Here is a 17893-nt window from a genome sequence, read left to right as displayed (position 1 = left end):
TATACACACGTAAGCAAAACGTGACCAAACTGAAAATGCTTTGGTTAAGGCAAGGTAGCTGGTCAAGACAGCGGCTGAGCATGAATTCCTACAGCTACTTAATAGCGGGCGATGGGTAGGGCTGGGTATCGGTACTCCATACCTTTCAGGTATCGACCGAAACAACCCGGTAGTATCGAAACTGCGTCTGTCAACCGAACCTGCAATCGGTTCTTTTTGTACCCAGATCAATAAAAAATTACTATTTCTATGGTTTTGCTCGCAGCCAATCATTGCAAGCGTTCTTCGATTCAATGCACCATGTGATTGGTCCACCACAGCAACAACGATAGTTTGAATGGCGGTAAAGCGGGTTGAAGCAGTGCAGAATTGTCATCATTCCGAGATGCCGGCAGCAAAACGGTCAAAGGTATGGTTGTACTACACGCCTTTGGCGCCGGGTGCAAATAAATGCATACAATGCGGCAAGATTATTTCGGGGAAAACGGGGAATACTAGCAATATGATTAAACACCTCATCAAGCACGGAGCAAACTTAAGGGTGGAGAACTGTACTGTGTTTAAAAAGCCGGCTTCTACAACACCAGCATCGTCGTCGTCATCTCAACAGGTGCTCAACCACTCAATCACTGCTCAACCGTCGATAACTTCAGGTAATATATAAATGGTTGCTATGTTAACAGTACTCATCCTTTGTGTGTTAAAACATGTATTGTCAAGTAAATCGTTTTGTGCATGTCGTAGGCATGTGAGCTAACGCTAGCTTAGCTTACTCGCTAATTACACAGCCGAAATAATACTTTGTTGTTCATGTTTGTACAGTTATTTAGTAAATATTTGAGCACTTTCAAAATGTATTTGTGTAAAAATCTTGAATGGGAAGGAGTGGTGACAATTACGCAACACATTGCATTCTTTTCACATGATTAATATCGAATGAAGTACTCAGTTGGTATCGGTATCATTTTAAGGGTACTGGTATTGGTACTGGTATCGAAAAATTTTAAACGCTATCCAGCCCTAGCGATGGGTGAGGTTGAGCCGCACGGGGACCTCATGTCTTTCCTCTCGTTCACTCCGCACCACCTTCATTAATACCTGGACAAAATGGACTGCCACAGTTTTATGGTGCGTTTACACACATATCGTGTTTTTGTGTCCAGAAAGTTGTATTAAATGCTTAAATATGAATTCACACTTTGGTTTCCAGGACTTCCAAGTTTGTATGTTCCTGGGATCCCAGATGTCTGCTATTTAGTCGAATTCCGCTATATTCTTAGCCAAGTGGTTTTTTTTTTTTTAGATTTCCATATAACACTGCTAACTCGGCTGCTAGCTGTCTGCTTAGAGCCAAAGCTAGGCCTTGTGCAGCCTGCGCTAACTGTCCACGTGGTCTAAATTGTGTTTTTCTGTCTAACATGTGGACACGTCCCTCTATCAGAGACAACCTCTCTAATAGAAGTGTGGAATTGTTACATGAAGCCATACTCGAGTTTATGCATGTGGTGATGTTTTTGGAGATAGCGATGCTAGGCTAAGCCTGGCTGCGCGTGAAGAATGATTTAAAAAATGTTGAGTTTGGACCGTCTTATAGTATAGGTTAACGAGTTAGGCAGTAAAGAGGATGAAAGTAGCCAGTAGATGGGGAAAACAGGATATATTCTTGTGGCGACACGAGTGCTGTAATACACTTCCTATGTCATGATTTAAAATATTAAACCCACTAACTCGATACTAAATCTAGTGCTGCATGGCCAAAGTTGCCTAAAAACCACTATAAAGTATAATCATGAATTTATCAAAACTACTTGTATTAAAAATCTTTGTTATAATTGAAAAAACAACAAACAAACCATGAATGCAATCTTACATCCATGACTTTACTAGTAGTTCTAGTTCAACAAAATATTTGAGTTTTTACAATTACAATATTTGTTATCAAATATATCTATAATATCCCATGTATCCATGAAATGTCTTGTAGTGATGGAGTGAAGAAATGTTCTTAAACCAGACAAAACATTGAACTAATGTCATAAGCTATGGATTTTGTACATTTTAGAATGGCTCGCATTGATATGGTGAAGATATTTTGTCAACAAAAATAATGAACAAATGAAATTAATTATGGATGCAACACTAAATTGGCCCTAGTGTGTGAATGTGAGTGTGAATGTTGTCTGTCTATCTGTGTTGGCCCTGCGATGAGGTGGCGACTTGTCCAGGGTGTGCCCCGCCTTCCGCCCGATTGTAGCTGAGATAGGCTCCAGCGCCCCCCGCGACCCCGAAGGGAATACGCGGTAGAAAATGGATGGATGGATGGGCATACATTCTTGGAATGGCTAATATTTGCTATATTGAAGGTATAAAAAAAAAAACAATTAACTATTTATGATGTGTTACAGCCATGAAAAAGAGGTGTGGCTTTCAGTTTATAGCATCTAATAGATAGAAACCATTGGTAAGTTTTCTTGCATTTTTACTGAATTTCTAGGTAGGAAATGCCGTAAAAATGGTAAGATGTCTTTAACTTCAAAATGGCTCCTCAGACCCCCCGCTGATATGTTTTAATACATATATATATATATATATATATATATATATATATATATATATATATATATATATATATATATATATATATATATATATATATATATATATATATATATTAACCTCACTGGGATGTCTGATAAACACATTTTTGGATATCGGCTACGTAATTTCCTTTATTCTCCTAATACTGTATTCAGGGGCGTGTGTAGTGATTTGGGGGGCCAAGGCAAACCTAGTCATTTGGGCTTGCCACATAACAAAAACAACATGGTAATATACTGTACCATGTTGTTAAAAACTACCATGCGAGCTGCATATTAACGCTTTCCCACCGCTTTCGCTGTATCTGATAGAAACATTAATCCATATTTAATATAATGTAAGCCCGTTTTTGGAGGACATTATTTTGTTAGCACAGTTTGACCGGATGTGACACATACCGCTATTTTTGTGAAGCCTGGAAGTGTGTGACTGGTGGAAAAAAGAGAGCTCTTGTTTGAACGAAAGACGAGATTGTTGTAGACTAAAATATTTAAAAAAAACGCTTCTTGACTTCCTGTCTGCCGTCCTTTTTGCTTAGCTTGCACTACATCTTACCAAACTAGGCCTAGGCGATATATCGATTTTATCAGTAAATTTGAGGTTTTTGTTGCAGTCAATTTAAAAAAATAACTTTTTTTTTTTGTCCCCTTACTTCCTTAGCATAGATTCAAAACATGGCTAATGCTAACGAGAGTAAGACGTTTCTTCCAAAGAAAACAAAAAATTTGTCAGTACTTTGGTTTTGCGAAAAAACAGGCGCGGAACAAATGACGGCACGGTGCAAAGTTTGTTTAAAAAAGGCAGCAGCACAAACTTATTCCAGCATTGGAAACCGAAGCCTCCAGTCAAGTGCCGGAAATGCAACTCTACAAGCCGAACAAGACCACAACAACAAACAAACTCTGGTTAAAATGCATCTTATTGTGGTAGAATAATTTCCACCAGGTATGTATCATGATCCCATGTATAATGAGAAAGAAGCACGGTGGAGACTGATCACTTAAGCGATTGTTCTGCACACCGCCAAGATGTGTGAATGAAAAAGCCTGCCTTCATCCACTTACTAAATCTATTGTATAGTCTTCTCAATGTTTTACTTGATTATTTATTTGCACACAATGTATAATATTACATTTTGATTTACAGAAAGGGACAAAGTGGTAGAACTTTGATGGATGGATGGATGGATTTTATTCAAGACAGAAGTTTTAGGTTTTTACATTAATAATCTTAATGATGGAGATTTTTATTTATTTTCATGTATTGTGCAATGCTACATGTTTATTCATGGAGTTGTTGTTTTTTCAAGACAGAAGTTTTTAGTTTGCACTTTAATAATTTCAGTGTTGGATATTATTATTTATTTGCATGCAATCTGCTATAATATATTTTTGTTAACAGGAGTATTTTATTCAAGACTGGGATTTTATTTTTGGCCATATCGCCCAGGCCTATACCAGAACCTCGGTAACAATACTTTACCATTTTGAGCGATTTAATACTTGACTTGTGATGAAAAAGCATCACTCTCAATGTCACCTTTGCATCCTGCAATGACAGTAGCCCTTGCCGTGTCGAGCACGTATAATTCGGTGTCACTGAGAAAAGGGTTTGCACCTTGGGTAGTTTAATAAAAAAACTGTTTTCTTTTCTCGCTTTCTCTTCTTCTGCTTTCCACTTGGGTAACGGCTTCATTTATATAATAATTGTGCCAACAAGTTTGTTTTGGTACAGTACGTTTTCCTGAATCAAGTCTGCACATGTGCAGTAACAAGGAATAGTCCAGGACTACAGTTTCTTACCTCCAGAGCAGCAGAAGGTTTCTTCTTCAACTCCTCACATTTGCGAAACTTGCAGATCTGATGACCCGTCTTGCGATTCCGGCAGCTGCTGCACTGCTCACAGTTAATCCGCCGTCGGCAAGGTGGGCACATGCCGCAACGTTTTCGTTTCTTTTTACCGGAGTTGATAGCAGAGGCCAGCTCGTTCTGTGCCGGATACTCCGTCAGACCGGCCATGTGCAGTGCGCTGTCCGCCAAAAACACTCCGGCCGGCGTCATGATGAAAAGCCCCGGGTTGAAGGGGAAGCCGCCCCCTACTCCATATGGAAAGTCAACAGGAACACCTGCGGCATCCGTGACAGACGTACCCTCTAAGTCGCTAGCCCCCGAGCCGGCATCTCCTCCGCCAACTCCCACTCCCATGCCCCCAGGAAGAAGCATGTGCTCCATACCAGCCCGCTTTAATAGTGCTGCTGCCTGGGCAAAGTGCAGCAGGCCATTCTGTCCCTCCAGAACCTGTTCTAGGGTTCGGTCCAACTTGGCTGCTGTCAGTGCGGAGACAGTGGGCTGGGGTGGTGTAGGTTGTTGGGGCTTGGCCAAGTGGCTCTTTGTCTCACTATTGTCTTTGTGTCCATTGCTGGTGGCGGAGGAGACCGCTGTGTACTGCGAGAGGGTGCGGGAGTTCTTAAGGCTCTTGTTTAATGGTGCACTGATGATGCCACTGCGGTTCCTGCGTTCTATGACAGGAGAGTCCTGTTTGCAGCTACTCCGCTCCAGGTCCTCGGTCCGGCCCCCGTGGGACAACCTACCAGACATGGTCCAGAGTGTATGTCCCGCCTGGGTTGGGGATGAGGGTGGAAAGGGAGCAGGGATAAACGTGAAAAACCTTTTCCTGGTCCGTTCTGTGCCCTGGTGAGAATAATGCCACTCCTTGATGGACGAGTCAGCCAACCGACAACAGACAGGCCTTCTGCCTGCTCTACAGCTAAGCTCTCATCCACGTTCTTCCATGGGCCACCGGGAACCTTGACACATGGAGACAAGGGAGTGCAAAGGCAATTGATCAAAATCTTACTTTTTCCAATTTTAACAAACATTTGTCACAAACTAAATGGAGAATGTGAGAATACTTAAAATGTATATTTGTTGCAATGATATAATTTCCTATGTAAATATTCAAGATCATATGGTGGTATTTTGCATCAAACCATTGTAAGGATGAAGACAATTCTGAAGACAGGTAGCGCTAGACTCCCAACTGGACAGAGATGCAATCAAGCACTGGGCTTGAGATTCCTGTGGCTGCTCATCTATGAAAAGGCAAACTCCGCCCGTATTCTCCTGACCTGTCCGTGTTCACAAACAAGCACACCGCCTCCCACAGAAAAGCCGAGGAAATGGCCGGGCCATTCCTTATAAGGGAAACAAAGGGAAAGGAGGGGAAGAGGACGGGGAGGGGGTATGGGGGGGGGGGGGCATCTGTGCAGTGTGTGGAAATTGGAAGGCCAGAATTAGTGGGAGGTAAAGCTTCAAAGGCAAGAGCACAGCCCCCACATTCTCACCAGCACAGGGGGATGTGGCGCCAGTGAACCAGAGCCAGCTCCACAGCCCTTCGGCCCCATAGTTTCAGTTTCTCCCACTCCAGTCTTGACCAGGGTCCGGTTTCCCCTAAGCATCTCAGCACTAATTGCATCTCTCTGCGGTTGCAAGTGAACGCATAAAAGCGTTGCGAGTCATCACAGAGTGATTATGTGTGGGTTTTATATAACACGGGACAAGACGAAGTACGTGTTTAGCGGTCATTTCTGAATACTCTCATGTAGTTAAAAGCAGCTAAGTGGTTATTGATAGACATTTGAAATTCACACACTCTGAGTTGCGCTCTGGCAGCTGTGCATCCGCAGAAGTAAATCGGGTGAGCTTGGGCCCATGCCCAGGACTATTTCTTGATTAATCAAGACCTGGGAGAATATCCAGTTCTGATCCAGGCGCTTCATCAATGTTCTAAATACAGTAAACGTGCTAAAAGCCTTGAGTGTTCCACAAGATTAATGAATTGGCATACAATCAATCACTACAACAAATGAGTTCTCAAGTCATCTACAAAGTGACAAAACTGGCAGAGACGACCCATAAACACTTTCAAGAAAAAAAAATGTGTGATTTACTGTAATGGGTAACTCAGCTGGGACATGTCGATCCCTCCGTCGTAGGATGACGCCATGAATTATAAGATGATGTGTATTGTCAGTGAGGTTGTTTCACTAATTTATAGTGCAGATGTGACGCAGCACTTTGGATACTGCTGACTTGCTCTGCGACAGTCCAGGCAAAACCTTCTGGCTGATAATGACATAACACATTGCTGAACATCTTCCAATTGTCAACATGATATAACAAGTGGCTTTTAGATCTTTACTATTTTTATAGAATTGTTTTTAGACTGAATAGACGAATCCGACTGGTTTTACCAGAAAAGTCGATTACATTACATTGTTTCTTATGACCTACTCACTGCCATGTTCTAATTATCCTAATGAGTTTATAACTTCAAGTGTACTCCTTAAAGGTGTCCTATCATGCAAAACCGACTATTCTTACCTGTTGGTACTTGTTTTTGTGTAATTGGGTGTCCCGAAAATTTTAAATCTAACCATGGATGCATGGCTGAAATTATTATAAAATAATCTTACCTAGTTCCATTTGGAATTTGAGACTTTAGTGACATATTTTGTCTTAGTTACGTCAGAGAATAACTCCATATACTGTATGGCCCAGTAGAGATTTACCCAAAGAGCTTTGAGCGAGTCCCCCATTATTATTAAATTCTAGTCCAAAGTTATAGTCAATAAGTTATTTATTTTTCTCTATCGTCTTGTTGTAGGAGCAGACTGTCTCATACATGTACATGTATCCTAAAATCCTCTGCTGTTGCCATTTCTAATAAAAAGTAGCATATAGTTCTAACTATCTGTCAATAGATGGTGTTTTGTAGAATAACTAAATTATTTGTTTTTGGGTATTTAATCAGCTCCACCACCAACTGCTGTTCTGTCGTGCATACTATAAAATTTGAATGATCTATTCTCTTGATATTGTTATGTAAATCTGCAGAGGAAAACAACTTTTAGCAGTACTTAAACTAAAAGTGTGACATGATTCATTATGAAGGGATGAAAATACAACATGTGCCAAAATTTTCCTTTGAAAGGCTCACAGGTTTACTGGGTATTCCAAGCAGGCACAAGACATTGATACAACGTTGATTATACATACATGTCCTTTAAAATTGACTTTGAAACAACATTACAAAATAGTTGTATTTGTAAAATTGAGACAACGTTGGTGTCTAACGTTGGATCCACAGTGTTGGTTGGAGGATGACCAAATTTCAATGGTCAAATCAACGCCAGAACCTGACATTGAATACATGTTGTCAAAAAGCATGTTGTTTCAACGTTGAATTTTGGTTGTAAAATATTGGTTGGGAAATTACCAAAATTCAATGCTCAAATCAACGTGAGAACCCAACATTGATTAAACGTCGTCAAAAACATGTTGTTCCAATGTTAGGATTGAGTTGCTCAATGTCAGGACCTAAGTCAACAAGTACTCAACGTTGTTTTAATGTCTTGTGCCTGCTGGGTTCAGCCTTGCAGTGAAGCTGGAGCCAAGGGCAGCACACCACACTTCAGGTGTTAGTTTGCACTTCTGTATTGTATTCCTATGTATTTGGTAGGAGCTTAATGCCTTTTTGAAGGCGCGCCTAGCATCACACGCATTGATCAGTCACAATTAGGGCTGCAGCTATTGATTATTTTCCCAATTGAGTAATGGTCTATCGATTAGTTTGTTTGATTAATTGAGTAATCGGATAAAACACACTTTTAGCCTCAAAGGTGGAAAATAGTTGTTTATGCTTGCCATAACCTTCATCAACTTTGAAATTGCACTTTTGCGTGTGGGCATTGATAAAAATAAAATACAAAATCTCCATTGTTCGCCACCACACAGATCATGGCACTCATAAGTATTGCTTATGGGCAACAGCCGAGCAGAAACTATGTCCCAGGCACTCCATGCGGCGTGGGCATTGTCAATTTTCAATTGTAACACTTATCAAATGATTAATCGAAGCAACAGAATATAAATAAAAGGTATTTTCTAATCAATTAACCCTATAGTCACAATCAAACACCATCAACCTTAAACGTGGTGCACAGTCTTGGGCTGAACAAGCCAACGTCATGACTCTTTAGACTCTCTCACCACATCACTTACTGAAGGCTCTGCTGTCCTGACGTGAACCGTCCCCTGAACCACAACCGTGGGCTTCTGAGAGTTCCAAATGCAATGCAGCTGAAACCCGATAATTTAGTGTCGCTTTGTACTTGAGGCACTTTTACTCAATTTCCTGTGTCACAGACTTGATACTGCAGTTCATGCTTGAAGCTATACACCTCTGGTTGCTGTAAATTGACAATGTTATTACTGTGGTAGTCAAATGTTGCATGCTGCCTTAGTATAAAACGAAGACATACTCCACTGTACATGACCTTTTCCTTATTATTGTCAAAAGTTTCTGTATAGGATTAACAACATGGTATTCAGATCTGCATACAAACAGTTTTAAATAATCAATATGTCACTTTGGTGTGGGTGGGGCTTTATAAGTGTGATGTGATCCTGCAATCAAAGTATTTAAAATAGCTGGCGCCCCGATGCCACAGTTGTGTTTTACTGTGAGGCTTTGGGGTTCAATTTTTCATATAACAGAATTCAGTCTTTAGCAAGCTGTTAAAGGGTAACTGCACTTTTTGGGGAATTCTGCCTATCGTTCACAATCATTATGAGAGACAAAAACACATGTCTTTTTTGGGGGGGGATTCTAAAAATGCTAAAAAAAAACACTTGCAAAATGTGGTTAATGGGAGTCACTGTTTTAGCCTTCAAAGCAAACGACTTCAAAACCCTCCATCAATATACATATATTATATACACACTGCAAGTAAATATATAATGTAGTAACATGCACATTCATAACAACATTTACTGTAATTTGGTAATTTTATGCCTTACCGGGAATTCTTTCCTCAGCGCATTTATTTCCGTTTCCATAGCAGTGCACCTCCGACTTCCAGCAACAAATGTGTGTTCCTACTTCTGGAAACAATCGCTTGTGTTTACTAATCATAGCAGATTGGTAACAGACATCAAAGACGACTATTTTTAGACAAATGAGGATACACAACCTTATCTTTTTGAACCCAAATATACGGAAGATGAACTGCTGCTGAGAGAAGCGAGCGCGAGGAAAGGGTGAAACGTTGTAGCAGACGGAAGCCGAGAGAGTAAGGTCAGGGTGACTTGCAGGGGTAAATGTGGAACTTGGAGCCAAGCTATGCTGACATAAATGACGTGCTTACCCAAAGTCAACTTGAAAAAACATCCCCGGCCAACTTGACCAAACAGACAACTGCCCATCGAGTGAGTCACTGTAATATTGACAATGATCCATGCAGCACATCATGCTTGTTATTACAAATATATACAATGTCGAGCTTGCTGTGTACAAACAAAACATGAAATGTGGGCTAATACTTTACAGATACTGTAATATGATTGTTCATGTTTTTCAGTCAGTACAGATTGGCGTCTTATCGCATTGTGTTGTGCATTACAAACTCAAGCTAGTTTACGGCTAGTGCCGTAGCATGCCGTCGCAAAACGATGTATTACTATGCTAGATAAACAGTTCCTCAGTGTTCACTCTTACAATAACAATGTCACTACAGCTTGGTTATTATACAGGTTACGGAACGTAAATCAAGTATAGTTTGCAGTTTTGGGATGCATTTTTAAAGTGATCGAGAGGCAGAATGGATCCTATCAGCTGCATTTCTAGCCACTTAGATTGTAGATTATTACAAATTAGAATGCAAAAAAAACCATTTTGTCTTCGTGTCTCTCATTAGTATTGTAAACGATAGGCAAAATTAAAGCTAATTTGGTTTAAATGTTAAAGCATTTGCCAGAAATTTGTTGTGAAGTCTGATTATGATTAACCACAAGTATCAGATGGCGTTCTATTTACCTGCATTTTCAAAAGACACTTTTCCACCAAACTCTGAAAAGCCGTCTGAAATCAGAATTTTCTACAGAATGTCGTTTACGTACATTACAAATGTGCATGAATGACCCTGAGAGGGACCAGCGGTAGAAAATGGACGGATGGATGGAAAATGTATTTTATTCATTTGTATATTTATATCCTTACAGCTCCCGAATGAAGTTTTCTCTCTTTTCAATACTTGTTTATGCGCTTGTTAGCTTACATTGCTTACTTTGCACTGACTCTGCAAACAAGGGACTAAAACTAATGTGGATCTATGCTGAAGTTGTGACGTCCACCCACTAGCGCCTTGAAAACCCACTAATTAACAACTTGTGTCTCAATTATTCAATCCGTGCAAGAACCCGAGGAGTAAAACGTCAATTTGTTGTTTACGGCCGCGTTCCTGCCAAACCATTTCAGTTGCCAGGCAACCAGTGAGGGCTCCAGGAAGTTACTGGGCCAAGAAATACTCAGGTACATAACCCTTTGTGAATTAACTGCCAGCTCCTGGCGATGGCATCAAACTTTGCTTGCAGCCACATGCGAGTGCTATCAATCCTATCAAACTTTTGGCAGTAAAATTAATAAATGTGTATGCCAACGTGTTTAGCCTTTCCTTTGAGATATATGGCACAAAGAGCATGCGTTTGTGTGCCGTATATATATATATATATATATATATATATATATATATATATATATATATATATATATATATATATATATATATATATATATATATATATATATATATATATATATATATATATATATATATATATATATATATATATATATATATATACTGTATATACCAAAGCTATTACATTGTTAAAACACTAAGTCAAATGTAAAGACTGTCAAGATGACAGAAAAATGACTGGAAGTGGAACTAGAGAATGGAAGTTTGATATTGTTGTGATATGATGTGCTAGTATTAGTTTGTTTAGCGATATTATTCCACTTTCTGAATTGCTTAGGTTCTCACCATTATGATTCTAAAGACTTTACTGACTTGAAATAACAAGATACCTTTGAAAGACTTGTGTCCTCGGATGCCTTACTTCATTCTGTGTGCATGTGTTTGTGTGTGTGCGGCCCTGTACAATAGTAATACACATCCTCCTCCCAATCCTCCCTATGACAACACAGCTGATAAATGGGTGGGTGGTTCAGTCGATGACATGGTTGACTGATCAATAGGTGATGGAGAAAAGCATTTTAGGGCTTGGGTGTGTTTATTTTTTCCTCTTGTGTGGAGGGAGGGTCATAAGGATGGCTGATCATTATTTCACTTAATACAAGTCAAAACTTGAATTCACATAAAAACATTATTTGGTGAAATATTGGTGCTACCCAAAGATAATTTATTGCCTTTAATTACTTCTAAGAGTCACATCATCAATTCTTTGCAACGATTACTATGCGATCGTCACAACAACACTTACTGACTTGCTTTTGTTGGCTGTATAATCATTGGCCTACAACTAAGATCAAAGATCCCCACTAGAAATAAGAAGATTATCTGCCAAAAACAATACAACATATCATTGAATTCTACCAATTAATATATGAGTAATATAGTGTTTAAAATTTGACTTAAACGAACCATATATTTAGCCTTTTCAATTAATGTTTAAGTAAATGCTGATGATGTCTAGTGTCACTTAAAAATAATTGTATTTCTTACAGAAATAAATGAACAATTAAAAGTGAATGAAAGTTTCAAAAAGTAACAAATTGGGTAATGTGTACTGTAATTGGATAAATGAGCTCGGGAACAAACACTATACGATTGCTTGACAAACTGTGATAACATTTTATGACATTATCAGAGTGTTTAAAAATTGTATTACCTGAATCATCCTATTTTTATAGTGTTCACAGTTATACTGTGTTATAGCGTATTAATAGTTTGTTGCTCTTTGTTATTTTTAAGCATCCATTTATTGGTTTTCATATGCCCCACTTTCTGTAGGATTCAGTTTTTGACTTTTTTTTTTTTTTGCCAAAAGTTTGCCCTTTTGTATATTTTCCTGTAGGGATGGGTACCTTTCACATTTGAACCGATACGGTGCCAATTTTTAGTGCTTTTGTGGGTTTTCATGCGTTAAGAGATTTTAATTGTTTGATAATATTTTTTTAATTGAACATTTAACAATGAAAGATTATGATACACTATATTGCCAAAATTATTTGGCCACCTGCCTTGACTCACATAAGAACTTGAAGTGCCATCCCATTCCTAACCCATGGGGTTCAATATGATGTCAGTCCACCTTTTGCAGCTATTACAGCTTCAACTCTTCTGGGAAGGCTGTCCACAAGGTTGCGCAGTGTGTTTATATAAATTTTCGACCATTCTTCCAAAAGCGCATTGGTGAGGTCACACACTGATGTTGTGGCTCTTAGTCTCCGTTCTAATTCATCCCAAATGTGTTCTATCGGCTTTCAGGTCAGGACTATGTGCAGGCCAGTCAAGTTCATCCACACCAGACTCTGTCATCCATGTCTTTATGGACCTTGCTTTGTGCACTGGTGCACAGTCATGTTGGAAGAGGAAGGGGCCCACTCCTAACTGTTCCCACAAGGTTGGGAGCATGGAATTGTTCAAAATGTTTTGGTTTCCTGGAGCATTCAAAGTTCCTTTCACTGGAACTAAGGAGCCAAGCCCAACTCCTGAAAAACAACCCCACACCATAATTCCTCCTCTACCAAATTTCACACTCTGCACAATGCAGTCCGAAATGTAGCGTTGTCCTGGCAACCTCTAAACCCAGACTCATCCATCAGATTGCCAGATGGAAAAGCGTGATTCATCACTCCAGAGAACATGTCTAGAGTCCAGTGGCGACGTGCTTTACACCACTGTATCCGACGCTTTGCATTGGACTTTGTGATGTATTGCTTAGATGCAACTGTCGGCCATGGAAACCCATTCCATGAAGCTCTCTGCGTACTGTACGTGGGCTAATTGGAAGGTCACATGAAGTTTGGAGCTCTGTAGCAACTGACTGTGCAGAAAATCTGTGACCTCTTTGCACTATGCGCTTCAGCATCCACTGACCCCTCTCTGTCAGTTTACGTGGCCTACCACTTCATAGCTGAGTTGCTGTTGTTCCCAAACTCTTCCATTTTCTCATAATAAAGCCGACAGTTGACTTTGGAATATTTAGGAGTGAGGAAATTTCACGACTGAATTTGTTGCACAAGTGGCATTCTCTGACAGTTCCACACTGGAAAACACTGGAAATCACTGAGCTAATGAGAGCGCCCCATTCTTTCACAAATGTTTGTAGAAACTGTCTCCATGCCTAAGTGCTTAATTTTATACACCTGTGGCTGGGCCAAGTGATTAGGACACCTGATTCAGATTATTTGGATGGGTGGCCAAATACTTTTGGCAATATAGTGTATCTCTACTGTCCACTTGTTATATCTTGATTTCTAGCCCTTCTGAGTCTCATTTGCTTGTATTATATAGTAAACTTTGAATACAGTTGCAATTCCAAGACTCTAGATGGCAGTAGGAGTGTTGCCTAGTCAAGGATCAGTCTTTGCCATTAAGGTGAATGTGCCAGCTGTTCTTTTGTTGCGCTCTACAAGGTGTTTATACTGTAAGCATTGTATTTGTTACACACCAGCTGTTTGATAGTAACTTGTATCTTAGTTGTAGTTTTCATTACCAAATTTGGGGGTGTTGTATAATGTTGCATCATCTACCAGGCATACAAATTCTCGGACATGTTGTAATGAGAAACTGGAAATATGTGTTGTACAATATCGTAATCGTATGCATGTATGGCACTGTTTGATTTTACGTGATTTTACGATAGGTACAAAAGTAACAAATTGGGCACCCATCCTTACTCTTTTGGTTATCGTGCGGCATGTCATTCCGCAGAATCAAGTGTTTAAACTAAGAATCCCATGCATTGGTGACTCAGTGGCTGTACTTTTTTTTATTATTATTAAGCCACTATGGGACCAAATAGAGTTGTGCCAGCACTGAGGTTGGTACGAGTACCAAAATGCATTTCGTTACTTTTCAAAACAAACGGGGTCCACAAAAAAAAATACTTATTGGCTTTATGTTAACAAAAAATCGTATTATACATTAAACATATGTTTCTTATTGTGATCAAAGAATAATTTTGTCATAAAATAAAATAGTGAACATTCTAGACAACTTCTCTTTTAGTAGTAAGTAAGCAAACAAAGGATCCTAATTTGGCTGCTGACGTATGCAGTGATATATTGTGTCATTTTTCTTTCAATTATTTTGTCAAAATTATGAGGGACAAGCGGTAGAAAATGTATTATTAATCTACTTGTTCATTTACTGTTTATATCTGCTTACTTTCTGTTTTAGCATGTTCTATCTACACTTCTGTTAAAATGTAAAAACCACTTATTCTTCTGTTGTTTGGATACTTCACATTAATTTTAGGTGATATAACACATTTTGGTATCAATCCAATACCAAGTAGTTACAGAATCATACATTGGTCATAATTAAAGTTCTCCTGTGTCCATGAAATATTTCCAGACTTTATAAACAATTTTTAAAAAATTACATAAGATTTTGTGAAAATAAAAAATATCGAAGTGGCCATTTTAGTATTGACTAGATACGGCTCTTGTACTTGGTATCGTTAAAGTTGATGTATGCATAGGTCCACCCATTTGTTTATATTCAGGAGAGCTAGCTTTCTGTTAGCGGTTAGCTATTCTATTGTATCCTAGTGTGTATCTACAGTGTGCAGTGACGCATGTTTAGCTATTCCTTGTCCTGCAGGGATGATACATGAAAGAAACTTATGACTGCGTATGGATGTCAGCCACTTGCGAGCTATGTTTTAAAGCACCTCTTGTAAAGCGGCGCTTCAGTTTTTATAGCGTCACATTTATAATTTGTTTTTAAGCTGAAATGCGTCCATTCTGCCTCTAATATCTCCACACCGTGTCTACTTATAAGTTCTCTCTGTACGTGTGCGGTGCTAAACATGAGCCTCTGCTCATATTACCAACAATCTCATGACGTGACGACAGCGCGCCGTAATGTCCGTAAAAAAAAAAATAGTACAGGTATTTTTCCAGAGGCAGTATAGTATAGTTTTTAATTCATTGTTAGTATCGGTATACCGTACAACCCTAGTCAGCACATTAAAAAAAGGTGGAAAACAATACTGAACTCAACAAAGAACTTGCAGCAAAGTACGAATGTGCCATTTGTGAGGCTATTCCCTCTCCACTGATCGCCGTCTTTGCCAACAAAAATCTGAAATCAGGGTAAAAACAAATGTTCAGTTATTCATTTACAAAACTGTAATTATTCTCTAAAAAATGTGTTTTGTGTTAATTTTTTTGGATGCCTGGAACAGATAATTTCTTATGGGAAAAACCTCTTCAGTTTTCTTACAAAACAGCTTTTGTCGGCCCTTCGGAATAAAAACCGAGGTACTACTGTAAACAAAATATTTATGTGAATACTGTGAAATATTTTCTTTAGTGGTTGTGAGCAGGGCAACACTAAATTGGCCCTAGTGTGTGAATGTGAGTGTGAATGTTGTCTGTCTATCTGTGTTGGCCCTGTGATGAGGTGGCGACTTGTCCAGGGTGTACCCTGCCGCTGTGATAGGCTCCAGGAACCCCCGCCAACCCGAAAGGGACAAGCGATAAAAAATGGATGGATGGATGGGTTATGAGTAGGACAAGAAGACATCGGCACAATGGTCACTATCCTAACATGATTTTCCTTGCAGAAAAAGTCCTATAATATACAACTGATAGTTTTTGTTTACCAAGTAATAGCAGGCGGCATGCAGGCGGCATTTTTTTTTTAGAAACAGAGACAAAATGTTTAACTTTCTTAGTAGTCACCCTACTAGACAATAAACCTTTCCCATGCTGCCTGCCTCATTAAAGTGCGGGGAACTGACGTCACTGCAGGCGCAGGTGGCGACTTATCGCAGTCAGCATTTAAAAAACAAACATCGGTTTTTTGGGGGGTTTTTTCCGTTCCTGCACCTTGATGCCCATTTAGACCACCAAGTGATTCAACTTGCTGAGACGCTGGAATACTTCATGCATGAGTGCAACGCAATTGATGGACATAATGCGACCCCCCACCAACCTAGCCCTCGCCTCCTCCTTCCTCTACCCCCCCTGCAGACACGCTGTCGACGACGAGCGTCACATTTTCAATTCCTCCCACCTCCTACACACACACACACACACACACACGCACAGGAAGTTAAAAAGCATGGTGACAACGATTAGACTACAACACTCACACAGCCTCCATCCGGTGCACATTTTCTGCCAAGTTGAAGACAAACACGCGTAATGTTGCACCTCGTGGTGCGTTTAAGGACACCTGAGAACTTGCTCAGGCTCGGACAAAAGCACACCGAGGCGTAGATAAGAGAGATTGTGGCATCTGGACCGGGACGAAGCTCACTTCCTGCCTCTTTTTACGCACCATTAATATTGCTTGTTTGTGTTTGGAGGGGCACGGCAGCGGAATAAGTCACTAAACCCACCAGTCACACACACACACACACACACACACACACACACAAATATAAACACACAAGAATGGTTCAAGTTTTCACGCCGCGCGCATCCGAAATTAAAGGCGAGATTGTCGGTGCCAAGTGGGAGCAGCATCTTTACGCACCGCTTTTGTCTGGAGCTCGGAAGCCCATCTGCGGCACCGGCTCCCGCAGTGTCATCCGAGTCCAAAACGTTTCGCTTTGTGGAGATGACGTCCCCGAACTTTTTTTGGACTTACTTGAGCAAAGTGCGGTGCACCGCTCCACCTCTCATTCAATGTTATTTGTACTCACAGATGCGTATTGGCACCTACCAGAGCGGATACGAGCACAAGAGGGCTGAGGGGCTGCTCCCACAGTCCGAGAGCTCCGTCTTCCCAAGCCTTGTCGTGCGCAATGGTGACACACACAAAAAACACCCAAAAGCGGGAAGGAAAGACAATTTGTCCCCCCTCCTCTCCTTCCACAAGTAGCCTGCGGCGCGTCCGTGTAGTCGGAAACACGCGAGGTTCGAAACGAAAGAGTGTTTTTGGCCGAGGCGGACTTTCCGTGGTGCTCGGACGCGTGGGTTCCCCTCAGCCTGCCTTCTCCGGTCCTGGCGATCCCACCTCTACAACCCCACTCGCCGAGAGGAACATGCAAACACGTTTCATGGATTTTTGGAGCTCGGAGGAAAAACCGAAGTGGACTTTTGGTGCGGCGCGACACTCGGACAAGGACACTTTCTGCAGCCTGCACGATTGTCGTGGAAACACGCAGCGCACAACCGATGTCATCAATCAGTTTGACTATATGGCGCGGTTTCTCACGTTAATAAGTGGTACAGATACATTTTGGAACTT

General features: G+C 40.3%; 1 protein-coding gene across 2 annotated transcripts in view; it reads right to left on the bottom strand.

Moving 5' to 3' along the window:
• The window catches only part of LOC133650867 (CXXC-type zinc finger protein 5-like), a 43951-nt gene extending 26284 nt beyond the window's left edge, over positions 1-17667 (bottom strand). For both annotated transcript variants that reach the window (XM_062048591.1, XM_062048592.1), the window contains exons 1-2: positions 17366-17667; positions 4401-5404 (exon numbers count right to left, since the gene is read on the bottom strand). In XM_062048591.1, the coding sequence (XP_061904575.1) occupies positions 4401-5195 (795 nt within the window). In that variant the 5' untranslated portion in view covers positions 5196-5404; positions 17366-17667. The remainder of the gene's footprint in view (positions 1-4400; positions 5405-17365) is intronic.
• Between the last annotated feature and the right edge of the window lie 226 nt (positions 17668-17893).

The sequence above is a fragment of the Entelurus aequoreus genome, linkage group LG05 (assembly GCF_033978785.1).
Source record: "Entelurus aequoreus isolate RoL-2023_Sb linkage group LG05, RoL_Eaeq_v1.1, whole genome shotgun sequence".
NCBI classification, from domain to species: domain Eukaryota; kingdom Metazoa; phylum Chordata; class Actinopteri; order Syngnathiformes; family Syngnathidae; genus Entelurus; species Entelurus aequoreus.
The sequence above is the reverse complement of the archived record's forward strand: the minus strand, read 5'-3'. Positions and strand labels throughout refer to the sequence as shown.